General features: G+C 35.3%; 1 protein-coding gene across 1 annotated transcript in view; it reads left to right on the forward strand.

The window, feature by feature from the left end:
• Positions 1–21,065, forward strand: part of VWC2L (von Willebrand factor C domain containing 2 like) — a 151,447-nt gene that overhangs the window by 21,386 nt on the left and 108,996 nt on the right. Inside the window, exon 3 of the mRNA XM_027591078.1 lies at positions 4,416–4,545. Within this exon, the coding sequence (XP_027446879.1) occupies positions 4,416–4,545 (130 nt within the window). The remainder of the gene's footprint in view (positions 1–4,415; positions 4,546–21,065) is intronic.

The raw sequence follows: 21,065 nt of genomic DNA on the forward strand, positions 1-21,065 counted from the left end.
AAACCAGAATTTAAAAAAGAACCCCCTTCTACTCCATTATAAAATAATTTTATATAATTATATGTATATATGTGTGTGTGTGTGTGTGTGTGTGTGTGTGTATAGTAGGAAACCCCTTTGGAATTTGGGGGCAGCTGGGACAACATTTGAATTTGCCATGCAAATATATTCAGTGATAGCAGGAACTACAGATAAAATGCATGGTTTCTACTTAAACAGAGTGCCACATTAGATATTCAAAACCCCTAAGCAAAAGGTGTACATAGTCCTAACAGACATAAAATACTCAGATTATCTAATACATACATGAATACAATATTTGACCTCTAATCTTAATTTCAATTAAAATTCATGTAAAGGTAGATATAGTGAATGCCACTTTATTTTCCAAAGCTTTCACAGAAATGAAGTGTTCTGTGAGATTTCTTAGGAACAGATTTTTCTTGTATAAAATTTTCGGGTGGTGTCATTTAATCATCTTACTTACCAATCTCTAGCTGACAAAAGTCATGTACTAGTTGTAATTTCACATGCTCTTCTAAAAAATGCGAGCAGGAATAATTTTTTTCCAAGTACTTGTTCCAGTGTTCTCTGTTCCTCTAAGGATAGCTTTATTGTTTAATCTTCAGTTTTACGGGGACAGTTTCGGATTTAATCTATAGTTTTCACATTGAAGAGCCTGATAAAAAGAAATTTGCAACCAGCTCAGTCTTAAGATGTAAAGATTATTCAAAGAGCCAAACCTTTCACTTTTAGGCTGCAAGGTGGGAAGGATTTTTTTTTTATTTTTTTATTTTTTTATTTATTTATTTTTAATATTTTATTTATTTATTCATGAGGGACAGAGGGAGAGAGAGAGGGAGAGAAGCAGAGGGAGAAGCAGGCTCCCAAGGAGCAGGGAGCCCGATGCGGGACTCGATCCCAGGACCCTGGGATCATGACCTGAGCCGAAGGCAGACGCTTAACCATCTGAGCCACCCAGGCGCCCAAGGATTTTTTTTTTTAATTATGTTATGTTAATCACCATACATTACATTATTAGTTTCTGATGTAGTGTTCCATGATTCATTGTTCGCATATAACACCCAGTGCTCCATTCAGTACGCAGCCTCTTTAATACCCATCACCAGGCTAACCCGTACCCCCACCCCCCTCCCCTCTAGAACCCTCAGTTTGTTTCTCAGAGTCCACAGTCTCCCATGGTTCATCTCTGTGGGAAGGATTTTTAAACTGAACTTAATGTCAAGGGACATACTGCTCACTCCCAGGGACTTCTTGCTGCTTAGGCAATGTCTTTTCAGAAGTGTAGGAGATTTCACTTATTTGACAGAGAGAGACACAGCGAGAGAGGGAACACAAGCAGGGGGAGTGGCAGAGGGAGAAGCAGAAGAGTAGGAGAAAGCAGGGGCAGTAGAGGAAGTCAAGGTGGGCAAAAAATCACTGGCATCGGAACTGATGAACTCGTGAAGGCAAAGTCCTGATAGGTTGGAGAGGAAAGAAGGGCCTTTGGCATGAGGTCAATGGGTTAAATCTGATTGAGTGTTCAGAATGGGGGGTGGGGCACACATGGAGATTGAGAATAAGAAGAAACGGACTGAAACAGGTTTGAAAACAAAACAAAACAACTTAAGGAAAACAAAAGAGGAAATGACACGTTTCTGACGAGATTCTGGGCCAGGAAGGGTGTGGCATATGAATAAAGTCAGGGTCAGAGGAGGACTCAAAGACAATGTCACTCAGCGGCTGGGTGACATTCTTACTTCCCGAGTTTATGTTTCTCATTATTCAAAATCCCTTCAAAGATCAGGTGTACTTTTATCACCAAGGCCTGTAGTCCTAGCTCTTCCTCAGAACACTTCTCAGAATTCCAGTGCACACACATCCAGTCTCCACTGGCTTCCCACAGATGCCCCTGGGTCCTTACTGGACCATTATCTGTTTGTGCTTCTCCCAGATACCCATGAGTGTAGTTGGCTAAAGATGCCAACGCTCCCAAGAACGTGAGCCTCGTGGCAACATAACCTCAACCTACTATAGTTTTCTTACTAATTTACATTTGCAGAAGGTTAAAAAGCTCTATGGCTCCATGATAATCTCTTTATGCACTAAATACCCTAGTGAAAGTCTCTTTCTTAGCAGAAGTACATATCTTCCATAAATCAATTATTCAGTTCCTAATGGCTATTCCTCTGGATCTGGTGTGCATGGAGAAGGGTAGAAAGCACTGGAAAATGAACTATTCCAATGGGAGTACCCAGAACAGTGATTCTTGCTCTCACCGGCAGTATGGTATAGCAGGTCTGCTGCCTGGGTTCAAATCCTGCCTCTACCCGAACCTGCAGGAGTGGGGAAGTTATTGACCCTCTCTCAGCCTATGTCCTCATCTGTGAGATGAAGATAATAACAAATCTTCCTTCATAGGGTTATTATGAGAAATAAGTTGATATAGGTAAATTGTTTGCCATGATATCCAGTAGTTAATCATGTCAAAAAATATTGTTTGAATCAGAATGGTGTCTTTATCAGTCTGTGTTGGGACTGTAATAGTCCAACAAGTCTTTCTCAAAGGCCACAGTTACTTTGAGGTAAACATTTTGCATTGGAAAATTTAGGGGCTCTTGGGGATTTTTAACGCCAGAATCAGTCCACTAGAGTTGTACAGATTAGCCCCTCCTTCAGCAAGAAAGGAACCAGCAAGAACAAAGAGTCACAGCTGTGGGAGGGCAGGGTGTGGAAGTGAGATTAGTGGCTCCTACTTTCTCTCATATTAGCAATAAATGCAGGCCAAGTCCTTGCTGAACTTCAGAAAGCCATGCAAAAATACTTCTTTGCAATTAATCAAGGAAAGGGGGACATCTTTGGATCATTTTGCTTGGAGATTTAAGATAACACAATGGGGTTTGAAAAATAAGGAAGAGTAGAGCAGCAAGAATTTTCCTTTCTCACAGTATTTCTCACATTTTCTCCAACAAATAATGAGCTGTGGTATCAAATCTTTTCCTTAATTTACTGAGATTATTCAGTAGAGTAGCTTCAGGAAAATCCCAGCCATTAAAATGATCCAACAGATTCCTTTTACCATTTTTACCACACAGTAAAGAGCTTAACTGTACCCTTCAATAAATTTATTGACCATGTTTAAGAAATAGCAATACTTTCTGACAGATTCTATGTCTAATTCTCTTATTCCCACTAAATTTGAAAGTAAAATAATTGAACGCCAGACTATCATTCTTCAAGCAGAAGGCAAAGGTAACATTAATTTGAAAATAATTAGTTGAAAGATGTTCACCCCCACGGACCACCTGAGTCAAGCAGCACTGATATTATCCAAATGGTCAGGTTCAAGAAGAAACAAGAGCTGACATGGACATTAGCCACTGAGACAAAAGCAGAGAGCTTTAATTAACACAGTTTGCAAGAGAGGAAATATAGCCCTGTGGCACAGGACAAGAGGCAGAATTTTCTCAGAACAAATGGCATGATTTGAGAAATATAGACCTGTATAACTTCCAAGACCTCCAACTTTTTATTCCAGAATTCCAAGCCTCTGTTTCATGAGAAAGGAGAGCTAGAACTTGAGAAAGTCACAGAGTGGTCACTGCTTGAGATGATTTGTGGTATTAGGCAGTTTCTAGAAAAGAAACAGAAAATCTCAAACTCACTCGTGGCTGGTAAGTACTGTTGAGACAAAAATTGTTTTCTGCCCTTTTTTTCCCCTCTAAATTAATCACTTTTCAATTCCATTTTTAGAGTCTTTGACTCTTAAATGTGGCTTTTTAAGTCAATCGATTTCAGTTCATTCATAACAGCAAGCAGGCAAGATTAAAGTTATTCACTAAATCTTTCAAGAGGCAGTACCTGGGTGTTTGGATCTCAAATGCAATCTCTTCTAAAATTCATGTTGGAAAAAAAGCCATTTAGAGCTAGGTTAGCTTGGAAAAGAGTTCCTACAAAGGGTAAGGATATCCATTTACCATTTTCTTTTTTCTCAGTAATCTTTGTCTTTCTTGGGGAAAAAAGAAGTGACAAATGGCAAAAACTTATTTCACATGGTCCAGTATCATTCCTGTTTACCAGAGGAAGGCAGAGCAATCAGTACATCCGGAAACCAAACCAGGAGGTGACATACTAGTTGTCCAAACATTTCTTTGGAAAGTAGGAATATAAGTCATAGGAAGAGTCATCCCAGTGTGCTCCAATTGCTCATGGCAACCTGAGTGGCACACGGCGACCCACTGTGGCTTGGATTTCCAGGTTGCTTTCCATTGGGGAAAAATGAATCATACACATGGTAAATGGAGTTAATACAGTAAAGCCAATATAAACACTGATGTTTTATCTTCTGACAGCATATGAATGTGCAAAGCATTAAGTTATAGGAGAAAAGGGGCTAATTTTAGATTTGTTCCTAGCCCTCTCCATGTGAATGGTGTCGCTGTGAGCCCAGCAATGAAGTTCACTGTGTTGTAGCAGACTGCGCAGTTCCTGAGTGTGTCAACCCAGTCTATGAACCAGAACAATGTTGTCCTGTCTGCAAAAATGGTAAGACCATACTGCATTAGCTTTCCAAGAGGGGTTAGTGCAAACTGCAAATATTTTACCACTGCCCACCATTCGATGCAAGAGCCCTCTAAGATCTGCCTGGGGTTCTTCAATATGGGCAGGGCAAATTTATATTTTTATCCCACCTTAACATGAAAATAAACCAGCAATGGGTTTCATAAAGCTTTCCATCTGGGGAATTAAATCTCTTATAAGCTGACTTTGTTGTGATCCCTATTATTTACTGTTGATTTATAGGGAGAATATTGGAAAGAACACAGAACCACCTTTTTGTAATGACTTAATTTCTCTCTTTGGAGGCTATGAAGCAGTTCACCCCATTTCATAGTGCATAACCCAGGAGAGAGAGTAGGGTAAGTGCCAGGTATTTTGCTTTGGGCTTAGAGAAAATTTTAGGTTTAAATTATTAAAGAAATACAGAATTCAATCATTAATGCACTTAAGTTGAAGTAAGAAAGACTAGAAGATTTAGGGCTTTTATTCTAGGTTTTTATTACACTGGAATCTTACTCTCATAGTAATTAGACAGAGGAGAACTTAGTTTATAAGATTATGGGTTCTTTTTTGGCCCTAAGGAATAGAGAGGTTGAAATGCCTATAGTACGCTGATCATGCTGGTCACTCAAAATCTAGGTGATGCCACAGAGAAGACAATCTAATGCCATAGACACAGGGCAGCATATCAGCAAAGCTAGTATCATGTTCTTCCTACTAGTCATGTACTACCAAAAAAATAAAGCTATGCTAGATAACAATCCACAAATGCCCCCTCTTGTCATTAATACCTGCTTGAAAAAGTGGTTGTAGCTCTTAATTAAGCTGAGGTCAGTCTAATGCTGAATACCTGTGCCTTTCCTTGAGTTAGCAAGTGCTCATCTTCCTCTATCACCCACCTCTATTTTTTTTGTGCTGAACTTGCCATTACGTTAATTCACCTACTAATCTTTTTCTTTATAGAATTATAATTAGGAAAAAGAGGTATCTGTTTAAAGAAAAAACAAAAGCAGTTCTGGTTGTTTTTATAATATTTTTTGTGTTTTAGTGTCTTCCAAAGGACTTAGGAAGAACACATGACATTTTTGCAGACACAGTTTTACTATTTCTGATCACATGAATATGCTGAGTTGAATATTCAACTGCTCACTTGCCTTCTCTCTTTATTCTTATTCCTCTCATCCAACTGACCTGTGTCATAGTGACCATCTTTTCTGACTTAGAAGGTGGAAATAAATATCATCCTGAAGTCCTAACCTATCTAATATATGTAAAGATATATAATTTAAGACTTTATACTTTTTAGAGGATTTTGAAGAAACTGGAAAAGATCCAGAGAAGAACAATAAGATGATTTAATGGTTGAGAAATAGGACCTATGAGGACAGACTCAAGGAGTTAGCATAATTTGTCCTGGAGAAGAGAAAGCACAAGGGAGACCTAACTGTCATAAAGTATATGAATGGTTAGTCTAAAGTGGAAGAGGACCTGTTATTTTTCATTTTCTCCAAGGACAGAAGGAGGAAAAAATCAGCTACCTAATCAATCTTTAAAAATAGGATTGACAAGTCTTTGACTGAAGACTGTTTTTTTTCTAGAAGCAACTGTCTGAACAGGTCCTTGAGGAGCCTCTCTTCCCTAGGTGTCCCTGGTTGGCTTTGTTTCACATTTATGGTAAACAAAATTATGCTTATAGTTAAGAACTCTCATCTGGACATACTTAGAATACACACAGATTGAAAGCATACTAGACCCTATATTTAAAACACAGGGTTTACACATATACTACCATATCCTCCTAGTGACCCCACACCAAAGCCTAACATATCCAGAATTAATGTCTACATCAAATGTCAAATCATCCACTACAACCAATCACCTTTAGTTTGATGTCACCCAAGATTATTCAACTTCTCTCCATGTGCCAGAGTAGAAATTTGTCTTCAAATGAAACCCTCTTTGTATCAAAACATCATATAATAAATGGACTTTAATTGTTCAATTATTTAATTAGTCACTCATTATGTTCCTGAAAAACATGTTAAGAGAACAAGATTAGTTAAGTTTTCCAGAATTTTGTTCATGACACACTATAGTTTCTGTTCCTTTTTGCCATTTCCAAGCAAACTTTTTTCTTTTTTTAATAAGGGAAATGAACGTGAATTGGACTTACTAGAAAGACAAACTCTGATTGTAACATTATGACATATTATCTTTTTTTATATGACACTAATTAGTCACTTGTCCCCAAAAATTGAAGTATAATCATTGTCAAAGAAAAGCATATTAAGGATCACTGAAGAATCCTTATGACCACCAATGATACTGGTACTTTTACTGACAGAACAGTAAAGTAAAACAGTAAAGATGGAGACCCATCTTGCTTGCTCTCATTGTAAGCTTAGCCCAGAAAACAGAAACAGATGACCCATGTGTGGAAAAGCAGAGATGGGGGGAGGGAAGGGGTAGATGTTTATTATGACAGAATACAATTGGAACAATTTCTTAAATTTTCAACACATGGTAAGCCTATTTCATTCTATACAAGATTAATTTGCCTATTATAGTGTAAACTCTTAAAGTATGCCACTAATTTCTTAGATTAAAAAAAAAGATAAAAATGTACCCTGTGGATTCAAGGTGCAGGCAATAAATCTTAATTTGTAAACAGCCCTATAACATTTTCTACATTTCTTAAATCTTCATAAATGTTGAACATTTTTAGTTTTAATAAATGCTGATTATCTTGGCTGCCAAATACTTTGCTTTTGCATACTAACATCAATTTCTCTGCCTTCCTGAATTATAACTTGCCAAGAGCAAGAGGCTTTAAAGATATAAAACAAAAGTTTAAAATGATAGAATTTACCACACCTGACCTTAAAACTCAATATTCAGCTAATATAAAAATCTTCATTCTCAGATTACTTAAGAACAGACAAAACAAGAAACATTCAGGGAAAATGTGAATGATTGGGCACAGAAAAAATAAGAGAAAGAGGAAAGTACTTTTTTATTTGGCGAGGACTGGGGGGGAATTGACAAAGGAATTTATTGTTTTTAAAAATATGATTAAGCCTTTGCTTCTCCCTCCTCTATATCTCTGCAAGAGCTAGCAATCCAAATGCCTTCCTGAAAAATATGACATTTCCTAACTGCCCATCTTTCCCCAAGATTGTGTTACTTTGACCTATCTTTCAGCCTGAGTCCTTTCTGAGTGAATTAATAAAGATTCTTTATGGTTTTCTGTCTTTATAATATAAAAAAGTAAAGTAGCACAGCATTTGCTTAAAAAAATTCAGTTTGGAGCATCATTTAATATTTCAAATATTTGGTAAATGAAAATACATTTTATTGATAAAATATTTGTTCATTAGAACATCCAAATGACTAGCTGTATTTTTTACATTTGATAATCCAGTATGTCAGTGAGTTCCCTGTTTTCACTGGGATATATAGTCATTATTAATGGTTCTGAAGGAAGTCACTTTGTGAAAAATTGGAATAGACAGGAACCACCCACAAAATCCTCCATACACGCTGAGAAGGTTCCATATCCTTTCTAACTAAACTGAAGGCCCTATTCAAATATTTAATTCCTTTTCCCTTATTCTCTTCTAGTTTAGTACTGATACAAGTAAGGCAGGAAATCGACTAGGCAAAAGAGAAAATGGAAAGGAAGAAGACAATGGAGGGGATGGACAGTACACAAATGAGAGAGAGACTTTAGAGGTGCCTGGGAGCAAACATATGACACATGTAATTGTTAAGATCTCTAATATACAATGAGCTCCTTGAAATAAATGAGAGAAAATCAACTCCATAAGGAAGGAAATGGGCAAAGAATACAGAAAGGAAACTCACAGAAGAAAACCAAACGTCTAACACATATATGAAAATATGCTCAACCTCATAAGGACCAGGGACATAAAAATTGTAAAAATGAGATACCATACTGTATTGATCATAACTTGGAATTCGTAATACCCCAAATCGGCAAAGGTATTTTAAAAAGGGGTGAGAAAAGGTAGAAACAACTTTTAAGAAGGTACTTTCCATCAAAAGTTTCATGAAACTTGAAGTCAGAAATCCCTCCTCTTGTTCTTTTCCCCACATTCATGTACTGCATTTTTACTACATTTTAAGAGCAAGACGGTGGGAGAAAACCTAATAGTCCTTCAGTGGACAAATGAAATATATTGCAGCCTTTAAAAAGACCCTACTGGCATTTTTTTTTATTGCTATATAAAATAAGCAGGGAATGTATAGTAGACTATATATTATTTTATGCATAATATACTAATGTATTTTATATATAATACATACACTTTAAGTGATATATGTTTAAAACATTTTAATTAATATACAATTTTAAGTAGATATTAAAATTTGTATGTATATAGGAAAAGAGCTAAGTAGATACACAATAGAACATTAGTAATGATTCAATGGTTGCTTTTAGGGAAAAGCGAGAAGGTAAAGGGGGGAAAGACAAAAGCTAATCTCTTTAAAACATTAAACCTTTACAGACTGATCATAATAAAAACAACAGAAAAGTATACAAACAGCTCACAAAATACAAATGTTCAAAAAACATAAAAAGCTATTCAGCTTAATAAATCAGACTTTTAAAAAAATTTTTTAAACCCTCCCTTGTTGTTTTTGTATGAGGCATAAGGAAAGTTCTGGAAGAACACATGCCAAATTTTTAATAGTGATCCAATGATCTGAAGAGTAACTAAGAATAAAAGTGCAAAGGTAGAAGCAAAAAACTTTGATGTTTCATTTCATAAGCCTCTTTACTGAATGAATTTTCAAAAAAAGCTTTTATTTTCATAATTTAAAAGGTTGCATCAAACCTTTAAATAAAAGAATTCTAATGTTAATTAAACTCTTACAGAATTTTCTTTTTTCATGAGTATCACACTGATACAAACTAAAGAATTCAAATTAAGAAAATAAGTGGAGGGCAACTTTACTTATAATTAGTAATAGGGAACTAATAAGATACAAAATCCCCAATCTAAAACCCTTGGGTTGTGGATTTTACAAAGAGAACGGAGTTCATGTATTGTATAGTATATTACACGGCCAGTGGGTCTAGGTCAGCATTCTTCAGTCAATTACATGAACATTTCTACAAGAAATACAATAATCATACTAAGACTAAGTAAATATAGAGTCTCACACCATCTCAAATCAGGTTTTAATACCAGCTGAGTTTTGGTATCAAATTCATGGGAAAAGAGACTGTGGAATGGTACTGCACATTTGTGTTAGCAAAAAGAATCTAGAAGAGGATTAAAATAACTGAGCATCCTGACCAAGTGGAGTTTACAAAAAGAGTTCAATATTAGGAAATACATTAATATAACTTATTCTATTTCCAAACTGGAGAGAAAAATATTATTTCCATATATAAAGATATTAGACACAAATCAGCAAAAGCTATTAACAAAAATTCTTGATAAAATAAGACCAAGTGCATAATTTTTGCATGATAAAATATATCTACCTCAGTCCAAAAAGACAGAATTGTGTTTAATAGGTAAGCAGTAAAGGCATTCTCAATAAAGTTAGGAAAAAGACAAGGATGCCCACTATTATTTAAAGTTTCAGATAGAAAGTAGATATGAACTAGTTAATATATTAGAAAAGAATCATGTGATATGATTGTATACTTGAAAAACCCAAGAAAATAGACTGAAAACTACTATAAGGACAATTTAGTAAGATAACAGGGTACAAAACAAATATACAGGTCTCTCTCTCTACACACATACACACATACACACACAAGTAATATATATATTACTAAAATAAAATTGTGGCACTGGTATATGATGCTGAAATATCAACAAAATGTAATAGAGTTCATAGACAGACCTAGCAATGCATGAAAATTTGGTATATGACAGATAAAGTACTACTTCAAATCAATGGGAATAAAGTAATTTGTAAAGGAATGGTGTTAGAACAACTGGCTAGTTGTCTGAAAGAAATAATTTTAAACTTCTACCTTATCTGAAACTCAGGAAATTTTTCAATGCAACAAAGATTTACATATAAACTTATTTTCCCAAACAGTACAAGAAGAGAACCTGGATGATTTGATTTATAATCTTGAAGTGGCTGTATTTTAAAAACAAATAAAAATCTCCACATAACAAAACAAAAACAAAACACCACTGTAAAAAAAATTAAAAATCTTAATTATAAATTATTATCTTATATCCTAAAGGGTTAATCTCACTCATACATAAAGATCTCTTAGAAACTGGTAGGAAAAAAGACCAACAATTCTATTTTAAAAATGGGCAAAGAATTTCAAAAGTCATTCCACAAAAAAAATGAAATTAAAAAGTTTCTAAAACATGAAAAATTGTCCAAATTTTAGGGGAAAAATGCAAATGGAAATTTGATGGCTTTTTTTTTTTTTACTTACACATTGGCACAAATCCTAAAATTTAATGACCTACTTTATTCTTGATACTGTGGTAAAACAGGCAAACTCTCCTATTGGTGGTGGATGTATAAATTGGCACATCCCCATGGAAGGAAACTTGACAATATGTATCAAAATTACAGTGTATGTAACTTTTACTCAGAAATTCTATTTCTATTTATAGTTATTTGAAATGGCAAATGAGCAAGCAGTGTTGTTCATTTCCTATGTTGTATTTCAAGTTTTATGATAATAAAAAATGATTAGAAAATTTGTAAAATAACTTTAGATTTAAATTTTCTTTTAACATGTTATTAGTTGACAATTAAAAAAAGAACTTACTTCTTCCTTTAAATACTCATGGAGATATTTGTTTTGGATTGCACTTTAATTAGCTTCCATTTACCTTTCATTTATTTTTTTCATCTCATGTAATACATTTTTAAGCTTTAATTTCACATGGTTCAAAATTGTGAAAATAAATGTATTTAGCATCAACAGACTATAGGCTAGTTTTTAAAGAAAAAACATTAATATTAGTATTTGGAGGGTATATATGCATACAGTTTAAAAATCACAAAAACTTACTAAGAACTATTCAAAAAATCATAAGGAAATATACCAAATTTCTAAATGTGAAAACTCAAATTTGTTAGATTGCTATTTCTCTAATGATAAATTAAATGGAAATCCTATCAAATTTTTATATGATGTAATTTTTTTTTGTAAGTTGACAAAGCTTGGAAAATTTAGGTACATGAAAAAGAATGTACTTGGCAAGGTTGGGCAATTCAATCTACCAGATCTATTAAACTAATGTATAAAGATATAATAATTTTAAACAGTATAATAATGGAATAAAAATAAACAGATAAATAGATTAGAAAATTAGAAATTAGCCCACAATTTAGTATACAATTAAGGTGCCATCCAAGTATCTGGAGAAAGAATATTATTCTAAAAATATATTATAAAGGTTAATCATTTTTTTAAGTGAAATTACATTCCTGTCTCACCCATTATATAAAAGTTTCAGTTGGATTAAAGATCTAAATATTAAAAAATGATATCATAAAGGAATTTTTAGAATACTGTAAACATTAACTTATTCTCAGGATAGGAATGGTCTTCCTAAACATAAAAACAAACAAACAAAAATCTGTAACAGGAAAGATTTAAATACAAATTAAGTAACAAAGAAGATATTGTCCAGTTTGGGGAAGGTAAAATGCAACAGGCATTCTCGTGCCTTACTGGTAAGAGTGTAAACTGATACATCCTCACTGAAGGGCAATAGAAGTGTTCAGGACTTTGATCCATCAATGTCACGTTTAGAAAGTGATCAAAAAGAAATAATCAGATAAGCATATAAAGATGTATATAATGAGATATTACACAGTCATTTATAATAGCATAATATGGAAAACCTGAAACCTAAATATTAAACAATAATGTGGTTGTTTAAAAAACCATAGTATATCTACATAGACTGACTACTAAGGAATATTACAAAATAATATTATAGAAAAAAATTAAGGACAATCCCCATAGACACAAAGCACATGTTCAAAGTATATTATTAAATTAAACTATGGTCCAGAAGTCAATGCAAATATGACCCTATTTTTGTTAAAAAGAAAATATATCATACATATAGAAAAAGACAGGAAGAGGGGCGCCTGGGTGGCTCAGTTGGTTAAGCGACTGCCTTCGGCTCAGGTCATGATCCTGGAGTCCCAGGATCGAGTCCCGCATCGGGCTCCCTGCTCGGCAGGGAGTCTGCTTCTCCCTCTGACCCTCTTCCCTCTCGTGCTCTCTATCTCTCATTCTCTCTCATTCTCTCTCTCTCAAATAAATAAATAAAATCTTTAAAAAAAAAAAAAGAAAAAGACAGGAAGAAATACTTCAAAATGTTAATGGTACTTAAATCCATCGAGTAGGATAATAGAGGATTTCTACTTTCTTCCCTTTGCTAACCTACATTGTTTTTATTTTTACATCTCCTATAGAAAAATGCATCATCCCTGTGATTTACAATTACAGTTTAAAACAGAAAATAGAAAAATTCTTTAAAAAGATCATGTACAATCCTTTCTCACTGTCTTTATAATTTAATAATAATCGATGATGTGTCACTTATTTGAAACGGCACTATGATTCCTTGTTATAAATTTGTACTCCATCAATTAATTAACTAATAATTCTACCATTTGACTTTCAACTCCTGCAATTATGAGATTCTTCATAAAGTGTTTAGAAAATCTCATCACCCATTTTATGCACCTATTAGGGCAATTGCAAAATATTCACTTAATCATTATTCACTATTTTTTCCCTACATAAATATTTGGAATGAGCCCGGTCATCCCACAAAGCACACACTTGCTCCCATGAGAACAGAGTCGCATGCACTCCTTCACAAGTGTCATGGATAGTGTTCAGCACACCACCCCACGGGGTGCATGAGAGACTGGAGGAAGGGTAATGAACACACATGTACTGAATGTCCTGTTCCTAAACATTCGTATAACCTAAAAGATAATCTGGCTCAAAAATAGTAGTTTGGCAGAGTGTTGAATATATCTTCCAGAACTGACTGTGCATTTCTATTCTTAACCCCACCTTCTCTCTTATTCTTGAGCCTCTCTTCAGTTACTTTTCTATAGAATATTGCTGACTTCTAGGATTGTATATAGTAATCTCTAATTAAGATACTTCTATGAACCAGGGATGATGGTAAAGGGCAACTGGGATCACTCTTGGGTTCCATGGGAGCTGGATTTGATTCTAGGAGTAATTAAGTGGGGGTAGGGTCTGGCTGGGAAGCCAAAACATTTAGTCTTGCCGAGATTCATGAACTCCTAGAAATAATCTTATCTCTCTAAGGAAGGCTTAAGTCATTGGCCATGGGAGAGCTTCACTGAGGGTATAGTACAGCTGCTCATCTCAAGGGTGGTACAGAATCTTGCTTCCTCCAAGCCTCCTCTCTGATATAGACACATTACAAAGTTGTCCTTCTTCCTCTCATGTCCACATCGGCAGGTAGGAGCTCAGGATGTTCAGAGAGGCCCAGAGTGAGCTGTGTCCCAACACCCACACCACTTTCCCCCTCACTAATTAGTGTCAATGTTGCACAGTCAGATAAAAATAAAACAAGGTTGTAATTTAAATAGTATCCCTTGACCTTTGAATTTGAATGTCTTCAGAGGCACTTGGGCAGGATGAACCTGGAGGGCCTCTGGGAAGGTTGGACTCTCTTTCTCAGAAGTTTCAGAGGCCTGGAGCAAGAGTCTCTGACAGACTTATCCCTGAAGCACAAATTCCCAGATTCCCTTTCTTACAGAAAATACCAAGCCTCCTGGTCTTTCCACATCCCTTGTCCTTAGTGAGGAAGAGACACAGAACTCTGGGTTGCTCATCCCCCCAGACTCTCTTCCCCAATATGGTTCTGGGAGCTAGAAGGTAACAACCAAACCACCCCTTTCCACTCCTGTTCCCTGCTTTTTCATTCTCCATCACATCTATCAACATCTGCATAGTATATATCTTATTTAGTGGCTTGTCCCCACCTCCTCACACAAGCATAAACTCCACACGGGCAACAATTTTTGTCTGCGGCTGTATCCCCACTACCTACAACATGTGGTAAGTATACATATATGTTTTTGAATAAATAAATAAACCCCCATATTGTGCCTTTGGAAGAGCTAAAATTAAATAGGAAATTTGATTCTTTGAGTTATTTTAAACTTAGTTACTTTTGAAAAGTATTAGTCTTCCATTTCATAGTTTTTCTATGGAGAGTCTAGGATGCTTTGCATGACAGGAAGGAAGGTGCTCCTCAGAAGATTTCTTTCCTAATTTAAGTTTGCTTTAGTTTACCACCAAGATTAGTGGTACACATATTGATGAGAGGCACATTGGCATGATCTAGTAGAGACAGGCTGATTGCCAGGGGAAACTGAGTCCAGTTTGCTATTTTACTGCTTTACGACCTTGCCACAGATACCTAAAGCTTCTTTTTCTTAAGAACCAGCTGTATGTAACAAATGGGTCACTTTAGTGAAAAATTAATATAACACTTTAGCTAATATTATCCTTAATGGTATGTTTTATCTAACAATAGGGATTGGACTTTTTAACAGTTAAAGAAGCCACAAGCGTTGACCGAATATGTGATTTGTCAGTATTTGGTAAAAACTACTGCACTTAATGTGAAGACATGAAACAAATTCAGAAAATGGGACTTGATCCCAGGGGCAAAGGGAGAAAACCTGATTGCAGGGGATAATATTTAATTCTAGGAATCAGACTGTGCAACTGGAAAAGAAATCAGAAGTAGGGCTTAAACAGGGACAAAGGAAACTTGCTAACCAATGTCTTTTCCAGCGTATAGTGACTGGGAGACTCTCCAAGGATTGCTGTGGCTGAGGCAGGGAGCCCTTGCAGTAAGATCTCTGATATTTAAATGAAGCTCTGAGCTGCTTCAAATCAATTTATCAGAAATGTTAAACCTCTTTTGAAACATATTTATGGTTGGATGCCCCTCAATTGAGAAAAGGGAAATGGGAAGTTCCTGCCTGCATACTTATTTTGCTTACATGAGCTTCATTTGTACAAGGTGATGGCACAGAACAGCCGTAAACGCTGCTGCTTGTCAGGGTAGATAACCAGCCAACCCTGAGTCCTCCCTTCCCTTCACCCGTCACTTTTATGTGTTCTGCAGAAAGGTCCATAAAGCAACACACCTGTCTTCTGGAAGGCTAAGCTCAGTTAGTTTCCAACATCATTAAATAACAAAATGGTCGGCAGGGTTGTATCCAAATCTCGAAAGCCTGCCTCACTCCCAACTTTCTGTGTGAGGATTTTATATAGGAGCAAGATGTAGGCACTAGGGCCCGATGTCATGTGATTAAGGTGTGGCGTTCTTGGTGTCGGCTTGCTTTGACCCATCTGCTTTGATTTGATTTGATGGTTTCTTTAAGAGGGGAGACAGATGAGAATGAAAAGCAACGCCGGAGGAGAGCTGCAGTATAGAGGAGAGCAAACAAGACTTTCAAGCCAGAATTCCTGCAGGTTGATGGCAAAAAAAAAAAAAAAAAAAAAAAAAAAAAACTTAATTGGATTCTGTTTTAGCTCCCAGTAAATGCAATAGTTAGGTCCCTGAGCTTAGTGAAGCAATCAGCCCCTGATGCAATGTCATCTGCAATGTATCCCCCTTACAGCCTGCCAAAGTACATGTCCACATACACACATATTCATAAACACTTCACGCGCATGATTTCTTTCATTGCTAAAATTGATTGTCACTAAAAATTTGAGGAAAATCACTGGGAGAAACACCAGGTACTAATGACACCAATTAAGCTACATGTGTTTTCTTAGGCTTATCAGATGACTAAGTCATCAAACACAGGCCTAATGAGTTTAAATGTGGGGAAGAAATGACCTGGGATAACAGGGAGACAGTAGGAAGATACTGGACCAGAGAGAGAATGCCTGGGTGCCTGATGGATAAGTGAAGGAACAATGAGTCTTAAGAGACTGAAATAGAGATGTCTGCTGATGGCACCTGCTGAGGGAAGTACTTGTCTCTTCTCATATATCCTCTCAATGAGCGGTCTAATAATGATAATTCATCTACTAAGAGTAATGCTAGCTTTTATTTATTAAATCCTCATACATTCTAGGTGCTTTGCAGATATTAATACATTTCATCTTTACAATAATCCTATAAAGAGGTAACAATAATAATTGCTAATTTGCAAGGGAGCAAACTGAGACTAAAATAAATAAATTACCTTCGGGCACGCAGCTGGGATTGAACCATTGAACCGTGTTCCATCCAACTTCAAAGCCAGTAGTGTTTACGCATAGTTCTCAAAGTAGCACCCCCTGTCCCCCACCTAGGGGGGCCAGTGACATCACCATTATCTGGGAACTAGTTAGAAATGCAAATTTCTGAACCCATCCCCAAACTACAGAATCAGAAATTCTGGGAGTGGGACCTGGTCTTCTCTATCTAGACAAGCCTTCCAGGGGATTCTGAACCTCAAGGCCTGAGACCCATTTACATCTTCTCAGGTATCTGTTGGGAGTCTGTTCTCTTTCAAATGAAGGATGTGTGGGAGGAATAATTACCAGCCATGTCATCTGAGATAATGTTACACCAGGACAAGAAATACAACAAGGCTGAAAAGGAAGGGTCAGAACACAAAATACCCCGTAGGTAAAAAGCAAGGCCACTTCGGCTGGCAAGGATCTAGGAATGGTAAATCCCAGTGTGGGACAAGGCAGGTCCTCCAGGGATTAGAAATTATATAGGTGGGAGATACCAGGGAGATGATACTTAGTGAAGCTGTCAAGAATGATCAGACCTAAAGGTATTTCTTAATAACAAAGCCATGGTCATTGAAAGCTAAATTCAAATGATTTTTTAAGACAGCAAAAATCACTAGAGAAAGCACAGTAAGGAAAGAGCAATGTGACATGAACACAACTACTGATAATTTATTCTTCATTCATCATGTTTGCCTTTGCTGATCTATTTGAAGAAGTGATTGTTTCAACTGAATTATTCTTTCCGTAGTTAATGGTAACTATTAACATTCTATAAGCCATAATTATATTTAAGACTATTTTCATCTTTTTAAACAGGTGTATTGAGGTCTAATTGACATGAAATGAACTCTACACTTTTACAGCATACTATTTGCTGTTTTGATGTATGCATACCTGTGACACCATTACTGTAGTCAAGAAAGTGCCCATGTCTACCACTCCCACAACTTTCCTAGTGTCCCTCTGTCCTTCTGTCCAGCCCTTCTCTGCCCCACCCTATCCCAGGCCACCTCTGCTCTGCTTTCAGTCATTATACATAAATTCGCATTTCTTAGAACTTTGTACAAATGGAATAATTCAGTATGTACTTTCTTTTGCTTGAATTCTTTCATTCAGCACAATTATTCTGAAATTCATCCATGTTGTAGCATTTATCAATAGTTTATTCCTTTTTTATTGTTGAAAAGTACTCCATGACACAGCTATACCACAGTACTATCTATCCATTCACTTCTTGATGAACATTTGGGTTGTTTCTAGTGTTTGACTAATTTTTTTAAATTTTATTTTACTATGTTAACCACCATATATTACATCATTAGTTTTTGATGTAGTGTAGTGTTTGACTATTATAAATAAAACTATAAGCATCCTTACACAAGTTTTTGTAGGATATATGCTTTATTTTTTATTGCTAAAATACCTATATGTAGACTGCTAGGCGCATAGGTAGGTGCATATTTCATTTTTTTTAAATGCCAAACTTTCAAAGTGGCTGTATTATTTCAAATTACCATCAAAAATGCATGAGAATGCCAGTTCCTCGGCATCCTTACAGTTCTTGGGATCATCAGTCCTGTTTAATTTTAGCTACTCTAAGTGTATTATTATTTCATTATGGTATTAAATTGCATTTTCTTAATGATTATCAACCTAATGTTGAATGTCTTTTCATATGCTAATTTCCATCTGTATATCTTTTTTAGAGGGATATCTGCTTAAATCACTTGCCCATTTTTTTTTCTTAATTTGGTTGGTTGTTTTGTATTATTAAGTTTGGAGAGTTCTGTATACATTCTAGAAACAAGTCCTTTATTGGACATATGCTTTGCAAATATTTTCTCCCAGTCTGTGCTGTATCTTTTCATCCCCTAAACAGTGTAATTTGAAGAGAGCAAATTTTTAATTATGATGAAGTCCAATTTACCGATGTATGCTTTCATGAAATGTGCTTTTGGTGTTGTAACTAAAAAATCTTGGCCTAACGCAAAGTCAAAAACATTTTTCCTGTTTTCTTCAAGAAATGTTTCAATTTTAGATTTTTATATTTAGGTCTGTGATTCATTTTGTGGATATGATGCAAGGAACTGATTGAAGGTTTGTTTTGGTTTTAATATGTGTATCTAGTTTTTTTTTTATTTTTTTATTTTTTGAGGTGGGGGGTAAGGACAGGCAGAGGGAGAGAGAATTTTAAGCAGGGTCTGTGCTCAGTGCAGGGCTTGATCTCACAAACCTGAGATCATGATCAAAGCCGAAATCCAGTCAGATGCTTAACTGACTGAGCCACCCAGACACCCCTATCCAGTGGTCTTAGCACCCTTTCTTGAACAGTCTATTCTTTCTCCACTGAATTTTATTTGTACCTTTGCTAAAAATCAGGTGTCCAAATATGTCTATATATATATTCATGTATTTCTGAACTCTCCATTTTGTTCCACTGAAGTTAGTTTGACTATTCTAGGTCCTTTGCATTTCTAACTGAATTTTAGAATCAATATGTCAGTTTCTACCCAAAAAAAAGGTCTATTTTGATTGGCATTGCATTGAATGTTTACATTCATTTGAAGAGAAGTGACATCTTAACATCATTGAGTCTTTTGATTCATGAACATGGTATATCTCCCTGCTTGTTTATCCTTTAATTTCTGTTTTGTATTTTTTAGTGCACAGGACTTTCACATCTTTGGTCAGTTTTATTCCAAAACATCTCTTTCTCTTTTAAAAATATTACTATAGTTAGTATGCATTTTTAAAATTCTGATTATTTGGTACTAGCATATAGAAATAAAATTGATATTTGTACATTGGTCTTAGATCCTGAAACATTGCTAAACTCTATTAGATCTTGTTGCCTTTTTTTTTTTTTTTTGGACATTCCACTGGACTTTCTCCATAATTATTTTTACCTGTATATATAGTTCTATATCTTCTTTACATTTGGATGTTTCTTAATTCTCTTTCTTATCTTATTGCACTTGCTAAAACATCTCATACAATGTTGAATAGAAGTGCCAAAATCATAGTCTTTTGCTATTTGGATATGAAAGGGAAATCATTTGGTCTTTCCCAACTGCTTATGATTTTAATGTAGGTTTTTCATAAATGCCCATATCAGGCTGAGAAAGCCCTCTTCTACTCCTACTTTGCCAAGAGATGTTAACAGGAATAGAGATTGGGTTTTGTTAAAGGCTTTTTCAGTATCTATTAAGACGATCATGTAATTTTCTCTTTATAGTTTTTAGTATAGTGGACTACATTGCTTTTCAAATACTAAGACAACTGCATTCCTAAGATAAACTACATTTGGTCATGTTTTTATATATAGTTGAATTTGATTTGCTAAAGTGGTGGGGTTTTTTAAATGTGTTTTTTGTTTTTAGCATATAATGTATTATTTGTTTCAGGGGTACAGGTCTGTGACTCATCAGTCTTACACAATTCACAGCACTCACCATAGCACATACTCTCCCCAATGTTCATCACCCAGCCACCCCTTTAAATGTAAGTTTATGAGGTTTGTTGGCACGCAGGATTTTTTTTTTTCTTTTTCTTTTTTTCTTTTTTTGGTAATGTCTTCACTGGGTTTGGGTATTAAGGTATTACTGACCACATAGAATAAGAGAATAAGTAAGAGAAATATTCCCCCTTTCTCAATTTTCTGGAAGAGCCTGTGCAGAATTAGTATTAATTTTCCCTTATATGTTTGGCAGAATTCACCAATGGATTATGAAGTTATCTGAGCTGGTTTTCTCTGTGGAAACGTTTTTAAAACAAATTTAATTTATTTAATAGATTTAGGGTTATTTGAGTTATTGCATCTTGAGTTAGCATTGGCAATTTATTTTTTCAAGGTATTACAACATTTCCTCTAAGTTGCTGAATTTCTAATCATAAAGTTGTTAATAATGCCTTACTATCTTTTTAATATCTTCAAATTCTGTAGTTATTTTATTTGTTCCTGATATTGGTAATTTCTCCTTTCCATGGTTGTTTTTCCTAATTCATCTAGTGAGAGGTTCATCATTTTTATTTTCTCAAATAATGAATATTTGGATTAATCTTTGCTAATATTTTTTGTTTTCTATGTCATTGATGTCTGCTCTAGTGTCTAGTGTTTCCATTCTTCTACTTGCTTTGGGCTTACTTGCTCTTCTTTTTATAGTTTCTTAAGGTAGAATCTGGCATAATCAATTTGAGAATTTTCCCCTTTTCTAATACA

This window comes from Zalophus californianus, chromosome 3 (genome assembly GCF_009762305.2).
Source record: "Zalophus californianus isolate mZalCal1 chromosome 3, mZalCal1.pri.v2, whole genome shotgun sequence".
Classification (NCBI taxonomy): domain Eukaryota; kingdom Metazoa; phylum Chordata; class Mammalia; order Carnivora; family Otariidae; genus Zalophus; species Zalophus californianus.